The sequence below is a fragment of the Bubalus kerabau genome, chromosome 1 (genome assembly GCF_029407905.1).
Source record: "Bubalus kerabau isolate K-KA32 ecotype Philippines breed swamp buffalo chromosome 1, PCC_UOA_SB_1v2, whole genome shotgun sequence".
Classification (NCBI taxonomy): domain Eukaryota; kingdom Metazoa; phylum Chordata; class Mammalia; order Artiodactyla; family Bovidae; genus Bubalus; species Bubalus kerabau.
In genome coordinates, this window is record NC_073624.1 from 44583194 (window position 1) to 44608808 (window position 25615).

At 38.5% G+C, this 25615-nt stretch overlaps 1 protein-coding gene across 5 annotated transcripts in view; it reads left to right on the forward strand.

Annotated features, from left to right (window-relative positions):
- FGD4 (FYVE, RhoGEF and PH domain containing 4) overlaps nt 1-25615 on the forward strand; it is a 228262-nt gene that overhangs the window by 183146 nt on the left and 19501 nt on the right. For all 5 annotated transcript variants that reach the window (XM_055573674.1, XM_055573711.1, XM_055573692.1 and 2 more), the window contains 6 exons: nt 744-833; nt 3349-3494; nt 6595-6751; nt 16591-16729; nt 19155-19213; nt 19537-19683. In XM_055573674.1, coding sequence (XP_055429649.1) covers nt 744-833; nt 3349-3494; nt 6595-6751; nt 16591-16729; nt 19155-19213; nt 19537-19683 — 738 coding nt within the window. The remainder of the gene's footprint in view (nt 1-743; nt 834-3348; nt 3495-6594; nt 6752-16590; nt 16730-19154; nt 19214-19536; nt 19684-25615) is intronic.

A 25615-nucleotide genomic window follows, 5' to 3' on the forward strand; every position in this document is an offset into this window, starting at 1 on the left:
AACTGCTGTTCATCATTCATTCAGTGATATTTTATTGAATGCCAGTGTTTTATTGAAGCACTGTAGTAGACACAAGAGATGGATCAGTTAACAAGGGGAAAATATTGCTATCCTCATGGCACTAGTAAGGTTATACAAAGATATTTAAGAGTTAATTAGATATAAGCTGAGGAAATAATACAGTCTGGATTTAATTAAAAATAATATAGGTAGAGGGGAGATGGGTGGGAGCATAGGTGAAAGAAGACTAATAATGAGTTGATGTTGGATCTTGATGTTGGACACATGGGAATTTGCTTTACTATTTTCTCTAGTTTTATATAAGATTGAAATTTTCTATAATTAAAAATTTTAAGCTAAAAAGTTCTGTGCATAGAGCTAATAGAGTGATACAAGCATGTGCAAAGAGTAGCCTGAGAGAGGTAGGGGAAAAATGAGGAAAGTGTAGTATCTGGGAAATAAAAAAAATAAAAGATGTTTCAGGGAAAAGATGGATGATACTGTTAATTGATACACAGATCAGAGAAGTTATAACCTAAAGAAGTTGTCATAGGGTAAATCTAGCAGATTGCTAATGTCTAGTTTTGTTCATTTCTGGTTGAATGTTCCTTAATGCCTTAAAGAAATTGGGTATGTGAGAAGCTTAAGAAAACTTTTGATGAAACCATTTGATAATGTTTATTACTTTAGAAATACCATCCAAGCTTTCTTTCCTAATATGTGAATATCTATTCTATTTTTAGGAGACTGATGAAGAAAAACTTCACAAAATAGCCAATGAACTTTTGCTTACAGAAAGAGCTTATGTCAGCCGACTTGAACTCTTAGATCAGGTAATATTTTCTCTTTCAGAATTATTTTTGTCATTATACATCACTTTAACTTAGTAATTAAAGTGCTTTAGAAACTGCAAGAAGGGCTTGCCTGTTTCTGTCTACTTCCTCAAGGAATTCACTAACATTTTCAACTTTGTCAGTGAATTAATTAGGTACAAAGGTTTCATAATTCATAGAAAACAGATTGAAAGGCTCTCGTATGGGTCACAAAATGTCTTTATCTGTATCTTTCAATCCTAAACACTACTCTGTTTCTTGACCCTTTATTGTGATCCTGCAGACTGTGTTACTAAATAGGAGATTCTGATGCTGGCATGAATACATCACTGATTCTTGTCTCACTTGCTGTTCAGCCATTGAGAGTGTTTGGAATTGCCTACAGTCATAGGGCCAGATGGAAATTTGAAATTTCACTTGTTCAGCCTTGCACGAAAAGTTAAAAACAGTGCCTGGTGTTAATAGTTGTTGAATATGTGAATAACATTTTGTACTTTTATCATGGTAGAGGCTTGTAAATCATCTCAAGTATACATTTACGAAGAAAGTTATAAAGTGCATCATTAAGAATAACTGTTCAACACAATGGCCTCTTAATCCTGTTACACTGATAAAAGATCAAGAGAATTGGTAGATTACTGATATAGACTCCTCTTATTAGAAGAGAAAGTGAGTATTATGTTTGAGTGTTACTTACAAGAAGGCTTGTTCCACTATGGCAATTGGAAAATGAAACTTTGTGGAAGCAGGTCATCCTGGGCATGCCTCCTCATCAGGAGTCCCTGGACTACGCTACGTTGTCTGTTAGGGTGAGCCTGAAGGGGCCTGATTAAGACTTGTGTTCTCCAAAGTAATGAGTTTGTGACTCAAATACTCACTTTTCAAAGAATTTCACCATAAGTCAATCAATTTATGTTGATTTGTACCTGTGAAATAATGTCCGTTCTCATGGAGATTACAGACCTGAAACTTTTAGATATTCTTGTAGTGGAAATGTGCTTTTTCCTTTTATCAGGTTGCACTTTTTTTTCTTTTTTTTTTCCAGCCATATTATCTTGTTAGTGATGTTGGCTGACCTTTTAGAATTTAGAGTCTTAATTACTAAAATATCCTATTGGAGTCTCTAAGGACATAATTTTGTATTCTTTTTGCCTCCCAAGAAAATGCAATAGAGGTGAATTTAGAAAATAAACAACCATCTGGACATTATGAAAGAACAGACTTCCTTCTGCCTACATATAACAGAATGGCAATTAAGAGGTATAGTAGCCCTACTGGAGTAGAGCTAAGACTGCAAAACTATTTTTACTGTCTTTAAAATACCTGTTATTATGTACAAGAGAAGATTTTTTTTATCCTCATTTCTGAGTTTTAAGTTACCATACATTATTACTTAGTAAAGCAGAAAAACATCTGAGAACCAAAATACTCTTTTGTTCATACTGCCTTTTTATTAAGTACCTGTCGTGCTTTGAGAACTAATTCACAGTGTTCTCTGTCCCCAAGGAGTGTACTGTTTAAATAGGGAAGATGAGATTTATGCCAATAAATTATAATAAAGGGCAACATGTAATACATAAAAGTCATTCAAAATATAAAGAGGAGTGGAAAATACAATTATTGTGCATATATATCATTTTCCATATCTCTTAACTCTGCCTGTGGATAGGAAGGGTAAATCCTACTGAAACCATTTTTCTCAGATTCGAATTTCAACCCGTGTTCCAGGACTCGAGCCTGGCCAAAACCTTGCTTAGGACTCTAACCCACAAGGCTGGTACTTGGCATTCAGCCAAAACCCACAGTAATGAAGTTCAGGTCCTTGATGTCTCATCACAGAAAGAATTCAGTGAGAGACAAAGTGATACATAAAAAGTGGATTTATTCAGAGAGAAACACACTCCACAGAGTGTGGGCCATCACAGAAGGCGAGTGCAGTGGCCCCAAAATGTGGCATAATCAGTTTTTATGGGCTGGGTAATTTCATATTTTGGGAAAGGGGTGGAAATTTCCAGGAATTGGGCCACCACCCACTTTTTGGTCTTTTGGTAGTGCCTTGGAACTGTCATGGTGCCTCTGAGTGTGTCATTTAGCTTGCTGATTGAGGATCAAAGTCTAGTTGAAGTTGGCTTGTCTGTCGTCTTGGACCCATTTGATTCTAATTGGTTTATGCTGTGTTCTTGAGTTATGTCATTCTTTCAGAAGTTGATCCCGGCCCCTTTCCCTCCTGTTTCACCATTAGCCTCAATTGGAAATTTCTCTGGAATAGAAAAGATTAATATCCTCTCGATAGAGGCACAGCCTAGATTAGAATAAGTTTCCTAATTCTAATTCCTGGTTTTTCTCTTCAAAGCATATGCTCATTCCTCCATTTCAAAAGTGATTGATTTCTTGAATCATGAACTTTTACATTTATTCAACAAAAAGTTATTAAGAGCCCACTGTGTGCCTCAGCACAATGCTAGATGGTTAACCAATAAATTTGAAGTAATACTTGCTTTATTCTCTTATTCAGGTATTTTATTTCAAACTATTGGAAGAAGCAAATCGAGGTTCATTTTCAGCAGAGCTGGTGAATAAAATCTTTTCTAATATTTCATCAATAAATGCCTTCCATAGTAAATTCCTATTGCCAGAGCTGGAGAAAAGAATGCAAGAATGGTAAGAGGAGTAGATAACAAATAATATATCTAAGGCAGCATTTATGCAAAATTTTTATGTTAAAGATCCCTGAAAGACCTTGTAGTACATTTTTTGGCTTTAGTTGAAAACATTTTATCTCTTCTTTCCAAGCTATAGTTTGATTAGTGGAAACAAGATATTAGGGATTATCTGGAACGTCAGAATTCCGTAGCATCTCTCTTTACAGTGTCATTATTAACTCTCTTTTAAAAAGTGCTTTTTCACGGAAATTGAAACAGTAATCAAAAATCTTCCAGCAAACAAAAGCCCAGGTCCAGACGGCTTCACAGCTGAATTCTACCAAAAATTTAGAGAAGAGCTAACACCTATCCTGCTCAAACTCTTCCAGAAAATTGCAGAGGAAGGTAAACTTCCAAACTCATTCTATGAGGCCACCATCACCCTAATACCAAAACCTGACAAAGATCCCACAAAATAAGAAAACTACAGGCCAATATCACTGATGAACATAGATGCAAAAATCCTTAACAAAATTCTAGCAATCAGAATCCAACAACACATTAAAAAGATCATATACCTTGACCAAATGGGCTTTATCCCAGGGATACAAGGATTCTTCAATATCTGCAAATCAATCAGTGTAATACACCACATTAACAAATTGAAAAATAAAAACCATATGATTATCTCAATAGATGCAGAGAAAGCCTTTGACAAAATTCAACATCCATTTATGATCAAAACTCTCCAGAAAGCAGGAATAGAAGGTACATACCTCAACATAATAAGAGCTATATGTGACAAACCCTCAGCAAACATTATCCTCAATGGTGAAAAATTGAAAGCATTTCTTCTAAAGTCAGGAACAAGACAAGGGTGCCCACTTTCACCATTACTATTCAACATAGTTTTGGAAGTTTTGGCCACAGCAATCAGAGCAGAAAAAGAAATAAAAGGAATCTAAATTGGAAAAGAAGAAGTAAAACTCTCACTATTTGCAGATGACATGATCCTCTACATAGAAAACCCTAAAGACTCCACCAGAAAATTACTAGAACTAATCAATGATTATAGTAAAGTTGCAGGATATGAAATCAACACACAGAAATCCCTTGCATTCCTATACACTAATAATGAGAAAACAGAAAGAGAAATTAAGGAAACAATTCCATTCACCATTGCAACAGAAAGAATAAAATACTTAGGAATATATCTACCTAAAGAAACTAAAGACCTATATATAGAAAACTATAAAACACTGGTGAAAGAAATCAAAGAGGACTCTAATAGATGGAGAAATATACCATGTTCATGGATTGGAAGAATCAATATAGTGAAAATGAGTATACTACCCAAAGCAATTTATAGATTCAATGCAATCCCTATCAAGCTACCAACGGTATTCTTCACAGAGCTAGAACAAATAATTTCACAATTTGTATGGAAATACAAAAAACCTCGAATAGCCAAAGCTGTCTTGAGAATGAAGAATGGAACTGGAGGAATCAACCTACCTGACTTCAGGCTCTATTACAAAGCCACAGTCATCAAGACAGTATGGTACTGGCACAAAGACAGAAATATAGATCAAGGAACAAAATACAAAGCCCAGAGATAAATCCACGCACATATGGACACCTTATCTTTGACAAAGGAGGCAAGACTATACAATGGATTAAAGATTATCTCTTTAACAAGTGGTGCTGGGAAATCTGGTCAACCACTTGTAAAAGAATGAAACTAGAACACTTTCTAACACCATACACAAAAATAAACTCAAAATGGATTAAAGATCTCAACATAAGACCAGAAACTATAAAACTCCTAGAGGAGAACATAGACAAAACACTCTCTGACATACATCACAGCAGGATCCTCTATGACCCACCTCCCAGAATATTGGAAATAAAAGCAAAAATAAACAAATGGGACCTAATTAACCTTAAAAGCTTCTGCACATCAAAGGAAACTATTAGAAAGATGAAAAGGCAGCCTTCAGAATGGGAGAAAATAATAGCAAATGAAGCAACTGACAAACAACTAATCTCGAGAATATACAAGCAACTCCTACAGCTCAACTCCAGAAAAATAAATGACCCAATCAAAAAATGGGCCAAAGAACTAAATAGACATTTCTCCAAAGAAGACATCCAGATGGCTAACAAACACATGAAAAGATGCTCAACATCACTCATTATCAGAGAAATGCAAATCAAAACCACTATGAGGTACCATTTCACACCAGTCAGAATGGCTACGATCCAAAAGTCTACAAGCAATAAATGCTGGAGAGGGTGTGGAGAAAAGGGAACCCTCTTACACTGTTGGTGGGAATGCAAACTAGTACAGCCACTATGGAGAACAGTGTGGAGATTCCTTAAAAAACTGGAAATAGAACTGCCTTACAATCCAGCAATCCCACTGTTAGGCATACACACTGAGGAAACCAGAAGGGAAAGAGACACGAGTACCCCAATGTTCATCGCAGCACTGTTTATAATAGCCAGGACATGGAAGCAACCTAGATGTCCATCAGCAGATGAATGGATAAGAAAGCTGTGTACATATACACAATGGAGTATTACTCAGCCATTAAAAAGAATACATTTGAATCAGTTCTAATGAGGTGGATGAAACTGGAGCCTATTATACAGACTGAAGTAAGCCAGAAAGAAAAACACCAATACAGTATACTAACGCATATATATGGAATTTAGAAAGATGGTAACAATAACCCTGTGTACGAGACAGCAAAAGAGACACTGATGTATAGAACAGTCTTATGGACCCTGTGGGAGAGGGAGAGGGTGGGAAGATTTGGGAGAATGGCATTGAAACATGTAAAATATCATGTATGAAACGAGTTGCCAGTCCAGGTTCAATACATGATACTGGATGCTTGGGGCTGGTGCACTGGGACGACCCAGAGGGATGGTATGGGGAGGGAGGAGGGAGGAGGGTTCAGGATGGGGAACACATGTATACCTGTGGCGGATTCATTTTGATATTTGGCAAAACTAATACAATTATGTAAAAAAAAAAAAGTGATTACTTCATTTGGAATCCATTCATTCATTCTATAAGAAATCTTAATAACTTGCTTCTATGTTTTATACAGGGAAACTACCCCTAGAATTGGTGACATCCTTCAGAAATTGGCACCATTCCTTAAGATGTATGGAGAATATGTGAAGGGATTCGATAACGCAATGGAATTGGTTAAAAACATGACGGAGCGTATTCCCCAGTTCAAATCAGTAGTTGAAGAAATTCAGGTAAATAGAACTCTTTTGTTCAAGGCTATAAATTAATTTTTCTGTACAAATCATAAGGTTTTCTAGATCTAAATTTTAGATTGAGACACCTAGCCAAATTCCATTCTACTCTAAATTATGCAAAAATCATCTCTGCAAAGTTAAAATATTTATTGAGTACATGCTATATACTGAACAGTAAATTCTCCATTTATTTTTAAGGCAAGGAGAGTCTGGCTTTATCAGGGTCCACATAAATTTCCAAAAAAGTTTCCATCCAGCTCTGTGTGTCTCTTGCTTGCTTTCAGAGGTTGAAATGTTGGAATGAATATAAAGCATGCTATAAACCATGACATTTTGGAAACATAATTACAGTTGACCCTTGGACAACACAGAGGTTAGGATCATTGATCCCCCACTGTTTGAAAATCCCAGTATAGTTTTATGGCCAGCCCTTCATATCCATGGTTATGCATCCATGGATTCAACCAAACATGGATTATGTAGTACTGTAGTACATATTTACCAGGGGGGAAAAACAACAACAATGTTTAAGTGGACCTGCACAGTACAAACCCATATGCAAGGATCAACTATATTCTGTTTTGTTTCTTGGGGGTGGGGGAGTTGGTCGTTTCATATATGTGGCTTAAAATTTCATCAAACCTGGATAATACATTTTAATAATGGAAAAAGCAAGAGAGTTCCAGGAAAACATCTGTTTCTGCTTTATTGACTATGCCAAAGCCTTTGACTGTGTGGATCACAATAAACTGGGGAAATTCTGAAAGAGATGAGAATACCAGACCACCTGACCGGCAGCCTGAGAAACCTGTATGCAGGTCAGGAAGCAACAGTTCGAACTGAACATGGAACAACAGACTGTTTCCAAATAGGAAAAGGAGTACGTCAAGGCTGTATATTGTCACCCTGCTTATTTAACTTATATGCAGAGTACATCATGAGAAATGCTGGGCTGGAGGAAGCACAAGTTGATATTGCTGGGAGAAATATCAATAACCTCAGATATGCAGATGACAGCAGCCTTATGGCAGAAAGTGAAGAGGAACTAAAGAGCCTCTTGATGAAAGTGAAACAGGACAATGAAAAAGTTGGCTTAAAGCTCAACATTCAGAAAACTAAGATCATGGCATCTGGTCCCATTACTTCATGTGAAGTAGATGGGGAAACAGTGGAAACAGTGTCAGACTTTATTTTGGGGGGCTCCAAAATCACTGCAGATGGTGATTGCAGCCATGAAATTAAAAGACGCTTACTCCTTCGAAGGAAAGTTATGACCAACCTAGACTGCATATTAAAAAGCAGAGACATTACTTTGCCAACAAAGGTCCATCTAGTCAAGGCTATGGTTTTTCCAGTGGTCATGTATGGATGTGAGACTTGGACTATAAAGAAAGCTGAACACTGAATAATTGATGTTTTTGAACTGTGGTGTTGGAGAAGACTCTTGAGAGTCCCTTGGACTGCAAGGACATCCAACCAGTCCATCCTAAAGATCAGTCCTGGGATTTCTTTGGAAGGACTGATGTTGAAGCTGAAACTCCAGTACTTTGGCCACCTGATGCGAAGAGCTGACTCATTTGAAAAGACCGTGATATTGGGAAAGATTGAAGGCGGGAGGAGAAGGGGATGACAGAGGATGAGATTGTTGGATGGCATCACGGACTCAATGGACATGGGTTTGGGTGGACTCCGGGAGTTGGTAATGGACAGGGAGGCCTGGCCTGCTGTGGTTCTTGGGGTCGCAAAGAGTTGCACATGACTGAACTGAACTGAACTGAATAACATAATACTTTCTATTTGATTCTCTAGTCAAGACTGTTGATAATTTCTTTCCTTAGTTTAAATATTGAGAAGTTTAAATATTGATATTAATATCAATATTAAATATTGATTTCTTAGATCACCTAAGATTATTTGGGTGGGTATTCTTGACTACCTTCTTTTGTTTTACATGGATATTTTTTACCTGTGTTTGCTGCTGCTGCTGCTAAGTCACTTCAGTCGTGTCCAACTCTGTGTGACCCCAGAGACGGCAGCCCACCTGTCCCTGTGATTCTCCAGGCAAGAACACTGGAGTGGGTTGCCATTTCCTTCTCCAGTGCATGAAAATGAAAAGTGAAAGTGAAGTTGCGCAGTCGTGTCTGACTCTTAGCTACCCCATGGACTGCAGTCTACCAGGCTCCTCCATCCATGGGATTTTCCAGGCAAAGTACTGGAGTGGGGTGCCATTGCCTTCTCCATTACCTGTGTTTAAAACCCATTAATACAATGATATGATTACGGTTTTGTATAATTTTAAGTCTTAAGTTAGAATATTAAAAGTATCTATATATAAATCAATGTGATATACAATATCAAGAAAAGGAAAGATGGAAACCACATGATAATCTCAATAGATGCAGAAGAAGCATTTGATAAAATGCAAATCCATTCATGATACAAACTGTTGCCAAAATGGATATTGAGGGAACATGGAAGTGAAACTCATCAAAGTCGTTCGGGCGTGTCCGACTCTTTGTGACCCCTGAACTATATAGTCCATGGGATTCTCCAGGCCAGTATACTGGAGTAGGTAGCCTTTCCCTTCTCCAGGGGATCTTCTTAACCCAGGGATAGAACCCAGGTCTCTCTCATTGCAGGTGAATTCTTTACCACCTGAGCCACAAGGGAAGCCCAGGAATATGGGAGTGGGTAGCCTATCCCTTCTCCAACAAACCTTCACAGCCCAGGAATCAAACCAGTGTCTCCTGCATTGTAGGCAGATTCTTTACCAATGGAGCTATCAGGGAAGCCTTTGAGGGAACATATCTCAACATAAAAGTTTTTTATGACAAACCCCAACCAGCATAATACTTAACAGGGAAAAGCTTGAAAACCTTCCTGCTAAAATCTGGAACAAGACACTGATGCCCACTCTCAGCACTTCTCTTCAACATAATAATTGAGGTCTTAGCCACAGCAATCATAGAAGAAAAAGAAAAATTATCCAAATTGGAAGAGAAGAGGTAAAATTGTCATTGTAAGCATATGACATGATACTGTATATAGAAAACACTAAAGACTCCACACAGAAACTACTAGGACTGATAAATTCAGCAACATAGCAGGATACAAGATTAACATGAAAAAATCTGTTCCCCTTCTTTACACTAACAAAGAAATATCAGAATCAGTTCCAGTTCAGTTCAGTTGCTCAGTTGTGTCTGCCTCTTTGCAAATGCGTGGACTATAGCACACCAGGCTTCACTGTCCATCACCAACTCCCAGAACTTACTCAAACTCATGTCCATTGAGTCAGTGATGCCATCCAACCATCTCATCCTCTGTCATCCCCTTCTCCTCCTGCCTTCAATCTTTCCCAGCATCACGGTCTTTTCCGGTCAGTCAGTTCTTCCCATCAGGTGGACAAAGTATTGGAGTTTCAGCTTCAGTATAAGTCCTACCAATGTATAGTTAGGACTGATTTCCTTTAGGATGGACTGGTTGGATGTCCTTGCTGTCCAAGGGACTCAAGAGTCTTCTCCAACACCACTGTTCAAAATCATCAATTCTTCAGCACTCAGCTTTCTTTTATCGTCCAACTCTTACATCCATACATGACTACTGGAAAAACCATAGCTTTGACTAGACAGAATTTGTTGGCAAAGTAATGTCTCTGCTTTTTAATATGCTGTCTAGATTGGTCATAACTTTTCTCCCAAGAAGTAGCAGCTTTTAATTCCATGGCTGTAGTCATCATCTGCAGTGATTTTGGAGCCCAAAAAAATAAAGTCTGTCACTGTTTAACCATCTATTTGCCTTGAAGCGATGGGACCAGATGCCATGATCTTAGTTTTATGAATGTTGAGTTTTAAGCCAACTTTTTCATTGTCCTGTTTCACTTTCATCAAGAGGCTCTTTAGTTCTTCACTTTGGGCCGTAAGGGTGGTGTCATCTGCATATCTGAGGTAACTGATGTTTCTCCTGGCATCTTGATTCTAGCTTGTGCTTCTTCCAGCCCAGCATTTCTCATGATATTCACTGCATATAAGATAAATAAGCTGGGTGACAATATACAGCCTTGATGTACTCCTTTCCGAACTTGGAACCAATCTGTTGTTCCATGTCCAGTTCTAACTTTTGCTTCCTGACCTGCATACAAATTTCTCAAGATGCATGTTAATGTATAGCAAAACCAATACAATATTGTAAAGTAAAATAAATAAATAAATAAAAGAGGAAAAAAAAACACCAAATTTCTCAAGAGGCAGGTCAGGTGGTCTGGTATTTCATCTTTGTCAGAATTTTCCACAGTTTATTGTAATCCACACAGTCAAAGGCTTTGATGTAGGCAATAAAGCAGAAATAGATGTTTTTTTGGAACTCACTTGCTTTTTTGATGATCCAGTAGTTGTTGGCAATTTGATCTCTGATTCCTCTGCCTTTTTTAAATCCAGCTTGAACATCTGGAAGTTCATGGTTCACGTACTATTGAAGCCTGGCTTGGAGAATTTTGAGCATTACTTTACTAGCGTGTGAGATGAGTGCAGTTGTGTGGTAGATTGAGCATTCTTTGGTATTTCCTTTCTTTGGGATTGGAATGAAAACTGACCTTTTCCAGTCCTGTGGCCACTGCTGAGGTTTCCAAATTTACTGGCATATTGAGGGCAGCACTGTCACAGCATCATCTTTCAGGATTTGAAATAGCTCAACTGGAATTCCATCACCTCCACTCGCTTTGTTCGTAGTGATGCTTCCTAAGGCCCACTTCACTTAGCATTCCAGGGTGCCTGGCTCTAGGTGAGTGAAAATACCATCATGATTATCTGGGTCATGAAGATCTTTTTTGTACAGTTCTTCTGTGTGTTCTTGCCACCTGTTCTTAATATTTTCTGCTTGTCTTAGGTCCATACCATTTCTGTCCTTTATTGTGTCCATCTTTGTATGAAGTTTTCCTTCGGCATCTCTATTTTTCTTGAAGAGATCGCTAGTCTTTCCCATTCTATTGTTTTCCTCTATTTCTTTGCGCTGATCACTGAGGAAGTGTTTCTTATCTCCCCTTGCTATTCTTTGAAATTCTGCATTGAAATGGGTATATCTTTCCTTTTCTCCTTCGCCTTTTGCGTCTTTTCTTTTTTCAGCTATCTGTAAGGCCTCCTCAGACAACCATTTTGCTTTTTTGTGTTTCTTTTTCTTGGGGATGGTCTCGATTCCTGTCTCCTGTACAATGTCATGAAGCTCCTTCCATAGTTCTCCAGGCACTGTCTATCAGATCTAATCCCTTGAATCTATTTCTCACTTCCACTGTATAATCGTAAGGGATTTGATTTAGGTTATACCTGAATGATCTAGTGGTTTTCTCTACTTTCTTCAATTTCAGTCTGAATTTGGCAATAAGGAGTTCATGATCTGAGCCCCAGTCAGCTCCCAGTCTTGTTTTTGCTGATTGTATAGAGCTTCTCCATCTTTGGCTGCAAGGAATATAATCAGTCTGATTTCGGTGTTGGCCATCTGGTGATGTCCATGTGTAGAATCGTCTCTTGTGTTGTTGGAAGAGGGTGTTTCCTATGACGGGTGCGTTCTCTTAGCAGAACTCTATGAGCCTTGGCCCTGCTTCATTCTGTACTCCAAGGCCAAATTTGCCTGTTACTTCAGGTATCTCCTGATTCCCCATTTTTGTATTCCAGTCCCCTTTAATGAAAAGGACATCTTTTTTTGGTGTTACTTCTAGAAGGTCTTGTAGGTCTTCATAGAACTGTTGAACTTCAGCTTCTTTGGCATTAGTGGTTGGGGCATAGACTTGGATTACTGTGATATTGAATGGTTTGCCTTGGAAACGAACAGAGATCATTCTGTCATTTTTTGACATTGCATCCGAGTACTGTATTTCAGACTTGTTGATTATGATGGCTACTCCAGTTCTTCTAAGGGATTCTTGCCCACAGTAGTAGGTATAATGGTCATCTGAGTTAAATTCACCCATTCCAGTCCATTTTAGTTTGCTGATTCCTAAAATGTCGATGTTCACGCTTGCCATCTTGCTGATTCCTAAAATGTCAGCGTTCATTCTTGCCATCTCCTGTTTGACCACTTCCAATTTACCTTGATTCATGGACCTAACATTTCCAGTTCCTATGCAGTATTGCTTTTTACAGCATTGGCCTTTGCTTCTTTCACCAGTCACATCCACAGGTGGTAGTGTTTTTGCTTTGGCTCCATCCCTTCCTTCTTTCTGGAGTTATTTCTTCTACTGATCTCCAGTAGCATATTGGGCACCTACCAACCTGGGGATTTCATCTTTCAATGTCCTATCTTTTTGCCTTTTCATACTATTCACTGACAGTATTGCTGGGTGTGTGCTTTGTTCATCACTCTAAATCAAATGAGCCCTCTTGAGTTTCAGCAGAGAAACTGCCAGTCCTCACAGCCTGTCACACCCTGGGAAAATCTTCCCATTGACTGAGCTGATGGAAGAATAGGTGCAGCCTCAGGCCAGAAGCCTCAGGTCAGAGCTTCCCTGGTGGCTCAGACAGAAGAGTCTGCCTACAGTGTGGGAGACCCCGGTTTGATTCCTGGGTTGGTAAGATGTTCTGGAGAAAGAAATGGCAACCCACTCCAGTATTCTTGCCTGAAAAAATCCCATGGATGAAAGAGCCTGGAGGTCTACAGTTCATGAGGTTGCAAACAATTGGACATGACTGAGTGACTAACACATAGGCCAGAAGACCACAGATTCTTACTGTTCTTACCCAAAGTTCAGCAGTTTATAAAATAAAATTAAAAAAAAAAAGAAATGGCAAAAAAAAATAAATAAATAAATAAAAATAAAAACAAAATTAAATTTTCAGGTTGTTACGTGCTTTTGTTCAATTTCCAAAGTACTGAAATGATTGTTGTTGTTGTTAAGTTTTATCCAGCATTAAAGTTGCTTTTTAAAGGGGTGATTTTGCCAGCATCATTATTACTCAGTGGTAGCCAAAAGTCCTGCCCTTGCCCTTCACTCCTTTTCTTAAATGTCTCTTTTCTCTTATGATTAAGCAGTCATCTATCTCTCTGAACCCTGGTTCTTTCTTTGAGTCTTTCATTAACTCATTTTGCTAATATTGAAATGTGGGCAGAATATAAGGTTTTTTGCCCTGCATAATCTTTATCTCCACTCTCTCAGTGATGTCGTAGCTTCTCAAGCCTTTAACCATAATGTCATACAGATGCTTATACGGTCAGTTCAGTTCAGTTGCTCAGTCGTGTCTGACCCTTTGCAACCCCATGGACTGCAGCATGCCAGGCTTCCCTCTCCATCACCAACTCCCGGAGCTTGCTCAAACTCATGTCCACCAAGTTGGTGATGACATCCAACCATCTCATCCTCTGTCATCCCCTTTTCCTCCTGCCTTCAATCTTCTCCAGCATCAGGGTCTTTTCCAGTGAGTCAGTTCTTCCCATCAGATGGCCAAAGTATTGGAGTTTCAGCTTCAGCATCAGTCCTTCCAATGAATATTCCGGGTTGATTTCCTTTAGGATTGACTGGTTGGATCTCCTTGCAGTCCAAGGTACTCTCAAGACTCTTCTCCAACACCACAGGTCGAAAGCATCAATTCTTTGGTGCTCAGCTTTCCTTATGGTCCAACTCTCACATCCATGCATGACTACTGGAAAAACCATAGCTTTGAGTAGATGGATGGACCTTTGTCGGCAAAGTAATGTCTCAGCTTTTTAATATGCTAGTTTGGTCATAGCTTTTCTTCTAAGGAGCAAACATCTTAATTTCATGATTGCAGTCATGAAAATCTGCAGTCACCATCTGCAGAGATTTTGGAGCCCAAAGCAGATAAAGTGTGTCACTGTTTCCACTGTTTCCCCATCTATTTGCCATGAAGTGATGGGACCAGATGCCATGATGAATTTTGAATTTTAAGCCATCCTTTTCACTGTCTTCTTTCACTTTAATCGAGAGTCTCTTTAGTTCCTCCTTGCTTTCTGCCATATGGGTGGTGTCATCTGCATATCTGAGGTGATTGATGTTTCTCCAGGAAATCTTGATTCCAATTTGTGCTTCATCCAGCCCGGCATTTTGCATAATGTACTCTGCATATAAGTCACTGTCTGCTTATAGGGTCATTATTTCTAATTTAGTCCTTTATGCCTATACTCTAGTTATGAAATTCTGAGTGCTGGCTTCACAATTCTGTATGAGCATCTTGTCATCAATACACACTCAACATGTTCGAGTCCTGTCTTTAGCTTTCAAACATTTTTTCCACATAACATTTATGCTTTGTGACATTTGTGATTATGTGATTGGATTTATTACACAGCACCAATATTCTTTTATTCACCAGAATTTGATCACGTGGCTTTATCTTTGATTTATCATTTTTCCTCATTCTCGGTATGTGTTCTTTAAACAGTATATTCAGTGGGACTTAACATGGAGCTTGTTGCATATAAAAGCTCAATATGGTGATGGTGATAATTATTATTATTGTTTCATCAAGTATTAAAACTCTGAATTAGCAATATCTGTTTTCTCCATTTTATAAGGAAAGGATGGAGTTGTGAAAGGAGTGGTAGTTTGAGAATCAGCTAAGCTAGTTAAGATTCTAGTCTGCTACTTATAGTCACTTGACCTTAGAAAGCTCCCCTAACTTTTCTGGACCAGTTTCTTCATGTAAAATTTGGGGATCAGTAATATTTTCCTGGAGATATATGTGTGTTTGCGTATGTGTGTGTGTGTCCCCTAGGCTTGCTGGAGAAAGTCAAATGGGATAACTAAACTTATAATATTTGTATCTTACAGGTTATTAAGGAGAGCCATTCACCTTCAGCTTCCATGCTAATTTCAGGCTGTTTTTACTTTTTTCCTGGTCTACAGTAATTTTCAAACTAGTTTCCCTACATGTTCCCAAGGCCACATTGCAACAGATTAATCTTAATAGATGTCATATCTAATGATATCACTCCCCTGCATGAAAACCTGCATTAGATAAAATAAATCTAAACCCAGCTTGACATTATTACACCAGATTACATTTTAGTTTCTTGTTTGCTTTGAATGCAAATATCATGTCTTATCTTAATATTGACACATTTTTTACCCTCAAGTGCTCTGGTCATGGTCATCAGTAAATATATTAAGGGGTTTCCGCTGTGTTTAATATGAAGAGGAACACATCTTATTTTCAAGTAATCTTTTTTCTCCCCTTCCACATTAATGGCTTACTGAAAGCATGTTCTATAGACTCAATTTTGACAGAGCAAAGGAGATCTATTCAGAGTTTGGTTTCTAATGGAAGAGAATGCCATGACCTAATGAAAAATTAAAATTTTATTATCTTGTCACCCTTCTACATGTGGAGTCTTTTCGGTTCAAAGGAAATGACATTTATAGTAGTCTTATTATGGGATAGTTTCTGCTGAATCCATAGTCATTTAATACAGTGTTACTTAGTGAACCTCTTTAAATAGATGCTTCTTTTGAAAATCTCTGGAGTTATGATTTGATAGTGCGACCTGACAAACCCTTATAATGACCAATGAAAGTAGATGCCATCAATCTGAAATTTTCCTGCTTAAAATTCTGCTTTATTTATTTATTTTCTGAGTAGATTGGTGGTCCTCAGACTTTAATGGACAAAATTGGGAATGTTCTTAAATACGTATCCAAGCTGTGTTCTCAAAATTGTGGTTTCATAGTTTGGAGTGGGGTTTAGGATTTCCATTTTTAATAGCATCCCAAGAATGTATCTGATGCAGGTGATACACAGGCCACATTTTAGTGAAAGTTCTATATTATCTTGAGTTTTTAGACTGGCTAACCTAATTTTTAAATCTTTCTTTAAAAACCTTTCTCATTACAGAAACAGAAGGTCTGTGGGAGCTTGACTTTGCAGCATCACATGCTAGAACCTGTTCAGCGCATTCCCCGGTATGAGATGCTCCTTAAGGACTACCTAAGGAAATTGCCCCCGGATTCTCCGGACTGGAATGATGCTAAAAGTAAATCCCCCCTTCCATTATGGGATAATTTAGTGGCCAAGTAGCCTTGTGATTTCAAAGTGAAGTAGAAGCCACTTTAGTAAAATATTGGTGTCAGAAAATAACCTCACTGGAAATTGTTATCAACACCTCAATTAGGCAAGCACTTTTGAGCCCAAATCATAGGCTTAGAGCAATGCAAATCACATTTCTCATGCTGGTTTCACATTAGTGATTAACTCTGAAATATAAAACTGTAGTCTTAGAGACATCTGGAATAGCAATACACAATTACCTTCTCACAGAAAGAATTCAACCATTCAGAATTACTAGTGCTGCTGGTTAATTAAGGGGGTAGATATATACCAAGAAAACTAAGATGACATTTACTATTTAAAAATAGCCTAAGCAAAGTGATTTCTCTCTACCCTTTACTAAGATAGAAGAGAAAATAATGCTGTTTAGTGTCAGCATTTTCCCTGAGAAACCTTTATTCCTGTTCTACTCATTATCTTTTTTTTTGCCATTAGATCATAATGAAAGACTTTTTAGGACCTAAGCATTTCAATAAGATATTTGTTTTCTTGTGTACTTTTGAAAAAATCAATTAACTGTGTAGAATGAAAATTTAACTTGGGTTGGTAATCAACATATACTACAACTGCTACTAAAACCAGCAGAACTAGTGGTAAGATTGGAAGTTGGCTTACTGTTTCTACTTCTCAGACTAGTCTCTTGGGCAGTAGCCCCAGCCCATCTTAACTTGTCTCCCTCTACCTTGGATCCTATATGGAATATACTGAGTTGCCCAAATCAGGATAATTCTCTAAAATTTAAATAAAAATTCCTTTTCTTCTATTTTCAAAGACTTGGACTTCTGCTAAGTTACCTATGTCAAAAGTGAGAAAGTCGGAATTATCTGATGGTCCAGTAGTTAAGAATTCACCTGCCAATGCAGGGGATACAGTTTTGATCTCTTTCCTGGGAAGATTCCCCATGCTGCAGAGCAACTAAGCCTATGTACCACAACTGTGGAACCTGTGAGCCACAACTACTTAAAGCCCATGCACCAGAGAGCTCATGTGCCACAAACAAGAGAAGCCACAGAAGTGAGAAACCCATACACCACAACAAAGAGTAGCCCCTGATTGCTGCAACTAGAGGAAGCCTGCACACAAAAACAAAGACCCAGGGCAGCCAAAAAAATAATTAAATAAATAAAAATTTAAAAATAGAAAAAAAAAAAAGATGGTGCAGTGAGAGGGGTAGGGGCTGGTGGTCCCCACACCTCCTCCCCCTTCTCCAAAATGAGAAAGTCAGCAACATAATAGGGTATTTTATTGCTCTTTGATTTCCCATTACTACTTATACTAACATTCTAAGGAAACACAAAAATACTTTTAGAAACCTAAAAGCAGAAGGAAAAGCAGCAAAAGTGCATTTTGTTCAGCAGTAGAACAAAGAAGACAGAAAAGTTGGATCAGAATGATGAGGTTGTTGTGATATCAGAATTAACCCAACCAGTATTCATAAGATAGAAAAGAAAGGAGAGCAGGACATGATGGAGGATTGAGAACATTCCCTCAGGTTAACCCAGCAGGAAGCCTCAGCTTCCACCTTCGACCTCTCTTCACCAGTAGTCCTGAAGCTCCTACCTTGCGCATATCAAAGCTCCTACCTCCCCCGTTCCCATCTCTCACTACCACCTGCCCTAGCAACAAAACCTTCCATCGACATTGGCATCAGAAAATTCTCTTTCACCTAGATTGGAACTGTGAGTGTGTTTTCCCAGAGAAAACTGATTAAGTTTGTTGGTTAATTTACTTGTACTGCTACTGCTGCTAAGTCGCTTCAGTTGTGTCCGACTCTGTGCGAACCCATAGACGGCAGCCCACCAGGCTCTGCCGTCCCTGGGATTCTCCAGGCAAGAACACTGGAGTGGGTTGCCATTTCCTTCTCCTACTGCTGAAATGTTGTAGAACTTTTGAGTCAGAAGACTTAGGTTCAAATGTAGCCCTTCAGTATCATAATTTATGACCCTACCCAAGGAACATCACTCTTTACTTCTTTCATCTGCCAAATGAAGCTAATGTATTTTCCATTCAGGGTTGCATAAAAATGAATTGACATAATATATATGAACACCTCTGACAAAGTGCCTTGTAACAAGCTATTGTCTGATGTTTGCTATTTTGAAGATTCCTAATGAATTAAATGTATCTGTTAGCCTAGTCACTATATATGACTTTTTATGAGTAAATACTTCCCAAATTCCAAATCATCTGCTTACAAATGAACTTTGGAAGTATCCAACTTGTAAATGTAAATTGCCCCTGCTTTTATTGTGTGTCTTTGGTCTCAGATTCCTTATTATGCTATATATTATTCAGCTATCTAGTAATATAGAAAGGACAAAATATATTTACTTTTATTTTTTCCTGTTTAGAATCACTTGAAATTATATCTACAGCAGCAAGCCATTCTAATAGTGCAATAAGAAAAATGGTAAGTAGTTTTCAGAGGCAATGGAAATCTTTTAGTTAGATAATTGTTAATAATATAGTCTAATATTATCTACAGTTTTGGCCCAAAATGAATTGACACAAGTGAACAAATAATATTGTTTATAAAATGTTTAGAACTATCTGTGATTATACTCTTCCCTCTTCTCCCAGGTTTTAATTTGCTCTTAACTGATCTTTATACTTAAGTTTATGCTTAGTTCTAATCCTTTCTGAATTGTGTATATTTTAGCTACGGTCATTGATTAAAGGCATTAAGGTGAAACCTCCTTATATTTGATCTTGCTGTGTTTTGTTTTATCCTAGGAAAACCTAAAGAAACTCTTAGAGATTTATGAAATGTTGGGAGAAGAAGAAGACATTGTAAATCCTTCAAATGAATTAATAAAAGATGGACAGATCCTCAAACTAGCTGCTCGGAACACATCAGCACAGGAACGCTACCTTTTCTTAGTGAGTTTTGTAGTATGAGGAAGTCACATAAGAATACCTCATAACACTGTTATATGTATCTTGGAAAAGTAGGGTGCTTGCTTGCTCACCCAAGCAATTATTTCTAATCTGATTTAGTCAATACTGTCTGTATTCCACATCAGGGAATGTCCGTAGTAACTGAAACTTGTTCTTTGAAGGACACAAATCTGTTTTTGAAGTATTTTTCTGTAATTTTTCTGTGTACTTATCATGTCTAATTTATTTCAGTAACACATAGTGAAGATAAATTTAACCTTTCCTTGAAGATCATAGGCATCAGTGTGTATGTGGGGATCACTATTTTAATTATTTTGGCTTAAAGAAATATATAGACAAAGCTGTAAAACTTGTGCTTCAAATGTCTGTGTAAAAGTACATGAATTTGCTACATAGTTCTTTTTCACTGTAGTCACTCCCTGTCCCTCTCTTAACTTCCTGGAAATGACAGTTAGTCTAGAACTTCCTGGAGAAGGAATGGCAAACCACTTCAGTAATCTTGCCTTGAGAACCCCATGAACAGTATGAAAAGGCAAAAAGATATGGCACTGAAAGATGAACTCCCCAGGTCAGTAAGTGCCCAATATGCTACTGGAGAAGAGTGGATAAATAACACCAGAAAGAATGAAGAGATGGAGCCAAAGCAAAAACAACACCCAGCTGTGGATGTGACTGGTGATGAAAGTAAAGTCTGATGTCGTAAAGCTCAATATTGCATAGGATCCTGGAATGTTAGGTCCATGAATCAAGGTAAATTGGAAGTGGTCAAGCAGGACATGGCAGGACATTTTAGGAATCAGAGAACTAAAATGTACCAGAATAGGTGAATTTAGTTCAGAAGACCATTATATCTGTTACAGGGGCACGAATCCCTTAGAAGAAATGGAGTAGCCCTCATAGTCATCCAAAGAGTCCGAAATGCAGTACTCGGATACAGTCTCAAAAATGGCAGAATGATTTTTGTTCATTTCCAAGGCAAACCATTCAGTATCACAGTAATCCAAGTCTATGTCTCAACCACTAATGCCGAAGAAGTTGAAGTTGAATGGTTCTATGAAGACCTACAAGACCTTCTAGAACTAGTATCAAAAAAGATGTCCTTTTCATCATAGGGGACTGGAATGCACAAGCAGGTAGTTAAGAGATACCCGGAATAACAGGCAGGTTTGGCCTTGGAGTACAAAATGAAGTAGGGCAAAGGCTAACAGTTTTGTCAAGAGAACACACTGGTCATACAAAACACCCTCGTCCAACAACACAAGGGAGACTGTACACATGGACATCACTAGATGGCAAACACCAAAATCAGATTGATTATATTCTTTGTAGCCGAAGATGGAGAAGCTCTATACAGTCAGCAAATACGAGACCAGGAGTTGACTGTGGCTCAGATCATGAAATCCTTATTGCAGAATTCAGACTTAAACTGAAGAAAGTAGGGAAAGCCACTAGACCATTTAGGTACGAACTAAATCAAATCCCTTATGATTATACAGTGGAAGTGAGAAATAGATTCAAGGAATTAGATGTGATAGAGTGCCTGAAGAATGATAGACAGAGGTTCATAACATTGCATAGGAGGCAGTGATTAAAACCATCACCAAGAAGAAGAAATGCAAAAAAGCAAAATGTTTGTCTGAGGAGGCCTTACAAATAGCTGAGAAAAGAAAAGAAGCTAAAGGCAAAGGAGAAAATGAAAGATATACCCATTTGAATGCAGAATTTCAAGGAATAGCAAGGAGAGATAAAAAAGCCTTCCTAAGTGATCAATACAAAGAAATAAAGGAAAACAATAGAATGGGAAAGACTAGAGGTCTCTTCAAGAATATTAGAAATAACGGGAACATTTCATGCAAAGCGAAAGTGAAAATCACTCTGTTGTGTCCGAGTCTTTGCAGCCCCACGGCCTATACAGTCTATGGAATTCTCCAGGCCAGAATACTGGAGTGGGTAGCCTATCCCTTCTCCAGCGGATCTTCCCCACCCAGGAATCAAACTGGAGTCGCCTGCATTGCAGGTGGATTCTTTACCAATTGAGCTATTAGGAAAGCATCTTCATGCAGAGATGGGCACAATAAAAGACAAATGGTATGGACCTAACAGAAACAGAAGATATTGGAAGAGGTGGTAAGAATACACAGAAGAACTATAGAAAAAAGTTCTTAGTGACCCAGATAACCATGATTGTGTGATCACTCACCTAGAGCCAGACATCTTGGAGTGTGAGGTCAAGTGGGCCTTAGAAAGCATCACTATGAACAAAGCTAGTGGAGGTGATAGTCTTGGGCTGGATGAAGCACAAGCTGAAATTCACATTGCTAGGAGAAATATCAGTCGTCCCAGATATGCAGATGACACCAAGCTTATGGCAGAAAGCAAAGAGGAATTAAAGAACCTCTTGATGACAGTGAAAGAGGAGAGTGAAAAAGCTGGCTTAAAACTCAACGTTCAAAAAACGAAGATCATGGCATCCGGTCCCTTCACTTCATGGCAAAAAAGTGAGGAAACAGTGGAAACAGTGACAGACTATTTTCTTGGGCTCCAAAATCTCTGCAGATGGTGATTGCAGCTATGAAATTAAAAGACGCTTGCCCCTTGGAAGAAAAGCTGTGACCAACCTAGACAGCATATTAAAAAACTGAGATGTTACTTTGCCAACAAAGGTCCATCTAGTCAAAGCTATGGTTTTTCCAGTGGTTATGTATGGATGTGAGTGTTGGACCATAAGAAAGCTGAGCACCAAAGAATTGATGCTTTTGAACTGTGGTGTTGGAGAAGACTCTTGAGAGTCCCTTGGACTGCAAGGACATCCAACCAGTCACTTCTACAGGAAATTATTCCTAAATATCATTGGAAGGACTGTGCTAAAGCTGAAGCTCCAATTCTTTGGCCACCTGATGGGAAGAACTGACTCATTGGAAATACCCTGATGCTGGGAAAGATTGAAGGCAAGAGGAGAAGGGGACGACAGAGGATGAGATGGTTGGATGGCATCACCGACTCGCTGGACATGGGTTTGGGTGGACTCCGGGTGTTGGTGATGGACAGGGAGGCCTCTGATGCTGCGGTTCATGGGGTTGCAAAGAGTCGGACGTGACTGAGAGACTGAACTGAACTGAGCTAGGACTTACTGAAAATAAGAGCTCTTCTTGGGGCATCCAGGCCTTTATATTTTAGTCTCTATTAATTCCAGTTCCTTTCTATATCTAATGATACAATAATAAGCATAACAGCTAACAATGTTTAATAATAAGCTAACCTTGAATAATTGAATAATAGCTCAGTAAATTTTAGCTATTTCTATGATTGTTATCATAGGCAAAGAAACAGAGTTACATTGATAAAGAGGCTGCCCTGTGACTGTCACATGACACATTCTCAGGATGTTAGTCACGTCTGACTTTTCTGCTGCATGGCAGTCATATCACCAGCCTTAGGATGAGTTGTTGGGGACTAGAGGATTCTGTTGTATGATTGCAGCTTCCCTTGAAAGACAAATTTATAGGAACTAACTGTCATCAGAGGGTGTTCATGATATCTCTCATTTTTAAAAAAGAACATTTGGTCACCAGGTGATAGAACATTTCTAGTTCAAGTTTATAAAATTCAAGAAAATTGAAAACGTGTCCACACAAAATTTGTACATGAATGTTCTTAGCAAAATTATTTATTACAGCCCCAAAGTGGAAACAACCTAAATGTTTATCAATTGATGAATAGATAAACAATTTGGTATACCTATTCACTGGAATATTATATGGCAGTAAAATGGAATAAAATACTAGTATATGCTATGTGGATAAACTTTGAAACATCGTTTAAGTGAAAGAAGCCACTCACAAAAGGCCACACTGTATGATATGATTTCATTTATATGAAATGTCTAGAATATTACTTACTACTTATAGAAAGTAAGTAGTGGTAGCCTTGGGCTGGTGGGGAGAGGAAATAGGCATAGGGTTTCTGTTTAGAGTCATAAAGTGTTATGAAATTAGTAGTCATGGTTGCACAACTTACAACTATATAAAACCATGAATTATACTTTTTAAAAGGGTGTTTTGAATTATATCTCATAACATAATTTTTATAGTTTCCAAATTACCTATAAAAAAAAATCTTTGGGCTCAAAAGAAGAACTTCACCTTTCAGAGGTTTTATAGACACCTAAATGTAAATCAGGGACTTGTAATATTTTATTAGGATTCAGAGAGCTATTTACTTAGAAATATAGTTTTTGTTACTCAGATATGGTGAAGCCAACACATCAGGAGATGATTGCCATTGAAAAGATAGTTATACTCACAGATCCCAAAAGGTGGGGGGATGCCACACCAAGGGCTTCATGAAAAAGCACCAGGGTTGGTCAGAAGGCAGAGGGAGCAAGCAGAACATGTGGGCAAGAACTTTTAGTTTGGTTTCTGCAAGAAGGAATAGGCAAGGCAGGGAAAACATGCTTAGAATTGACTGGTTTAAATCATTTCATTAGGCTGTGGGGCACAGGGACCATTGCCTGGTACCTAGCCTTAGGGTTCTTGGAGAAGGGGAATACTGGCCCAAAGTATAAGAAATCAGTAGAGAAGGTGGTTGGGGTGTGGGCTCTGGGTCTGTTAGTTTAAAGTTATGCTTGCACGTGAGTCACTCACTGTCTCAGAGTTGAGTAGTCCTGAGAGGGGGCATCACTTCATGGCAAATAGATGGGGAAACAGTGGAAACAGTCGCTGACTTTTTTTTGGGGGGCTCCAAAATCACTGCAGATGGTGATTGCAGCCATGAAATTAAGACACTTACTCCTTGGAAGGAAAGTTATGACCAACCTAGACAGCATATTAAAAAGCAGAGACATTACTTTGTCAACAAAGGTCCATCTAGTCAAGGCTCTGGTTTTTCCAGTGGTCATGTATGGATGTGAGAGCTGGACTATAAAGAAAGCTGAGCGCAAAAGAATTGATGCCTTTGAGCTGTGGTGTTGGAGAAGACTCTTGAGAGTCCCTTGAACTGCAAGGAGATCCAGCCAGTCCATCCTAAAGGCTATCAGTCCTGGGTGTTTACTGGAAGGAGTGATGTTGAAGCTGCAACTCCAATACTTTGGCCACCTGATGCGAAGAGCTGACTCATCTGAAAAGACCCTGATGCTGGGAAAGATTGAGGGCAGGAAGAGAAGGAGACGACAGAGGATGAGATGGTTGGAGGGCATCACCAACTCAATGGACATGGGTTTGGGTAGATTCTGGGAGTTGGTGATGCACAGGGAGGCCTAGCATGCTGCGATTCATGGGGTCGCAAAGAGTCAGACACGACTGAGCGACTGAACTGAGAGCAGGCCCCTGTCAGCAGGGCCCTGAAATGTCAGAGCATCAGAAATCCACATTAAAAAGACACGCTTAATATCTTTTCTGGGCAAAATGCCTGGTAGTCAGTGTCTTCCGTTTGTCTTTACTCTACCTTTAGGTTCTTAGGTAAATTTCCTTCCCCCTCTTCAACATTAGTGTTACAGTTTCTGTAGTTAAACTTTACGCTCTGTGTCTACCAGTGGTCTTGGTTTAATTTTCACATTTGAGAATTATTGTGGAAATAGTTTTGGATTGAATACCTTAATACAGAGCCAGTATAAGAAGCTGTTTGGAGAACAGATGGCAAAGAGCCTTAAGGGATTGCAGCAGTAGTGACTTTGAGGAAAGTACCTGAAAGTACCTATCTTGTTCCAGTTATTATAAGTTATCAAACATATCATTCTCCTTCTGGGAGAATGAAGTCCTACAGTAGAAATTTTAGGAAAGCCTTATCCATCTTTTTGAAGACCATCTTAGAAGCATTTCCTGTGATGGTCATTCTTTCAATCTTCCCCCTCTAGTACTGCACTTGTCATAGAATCTCTCTTCTCTGCAGCTCACATTTATTCCCATGGAGTATCTTA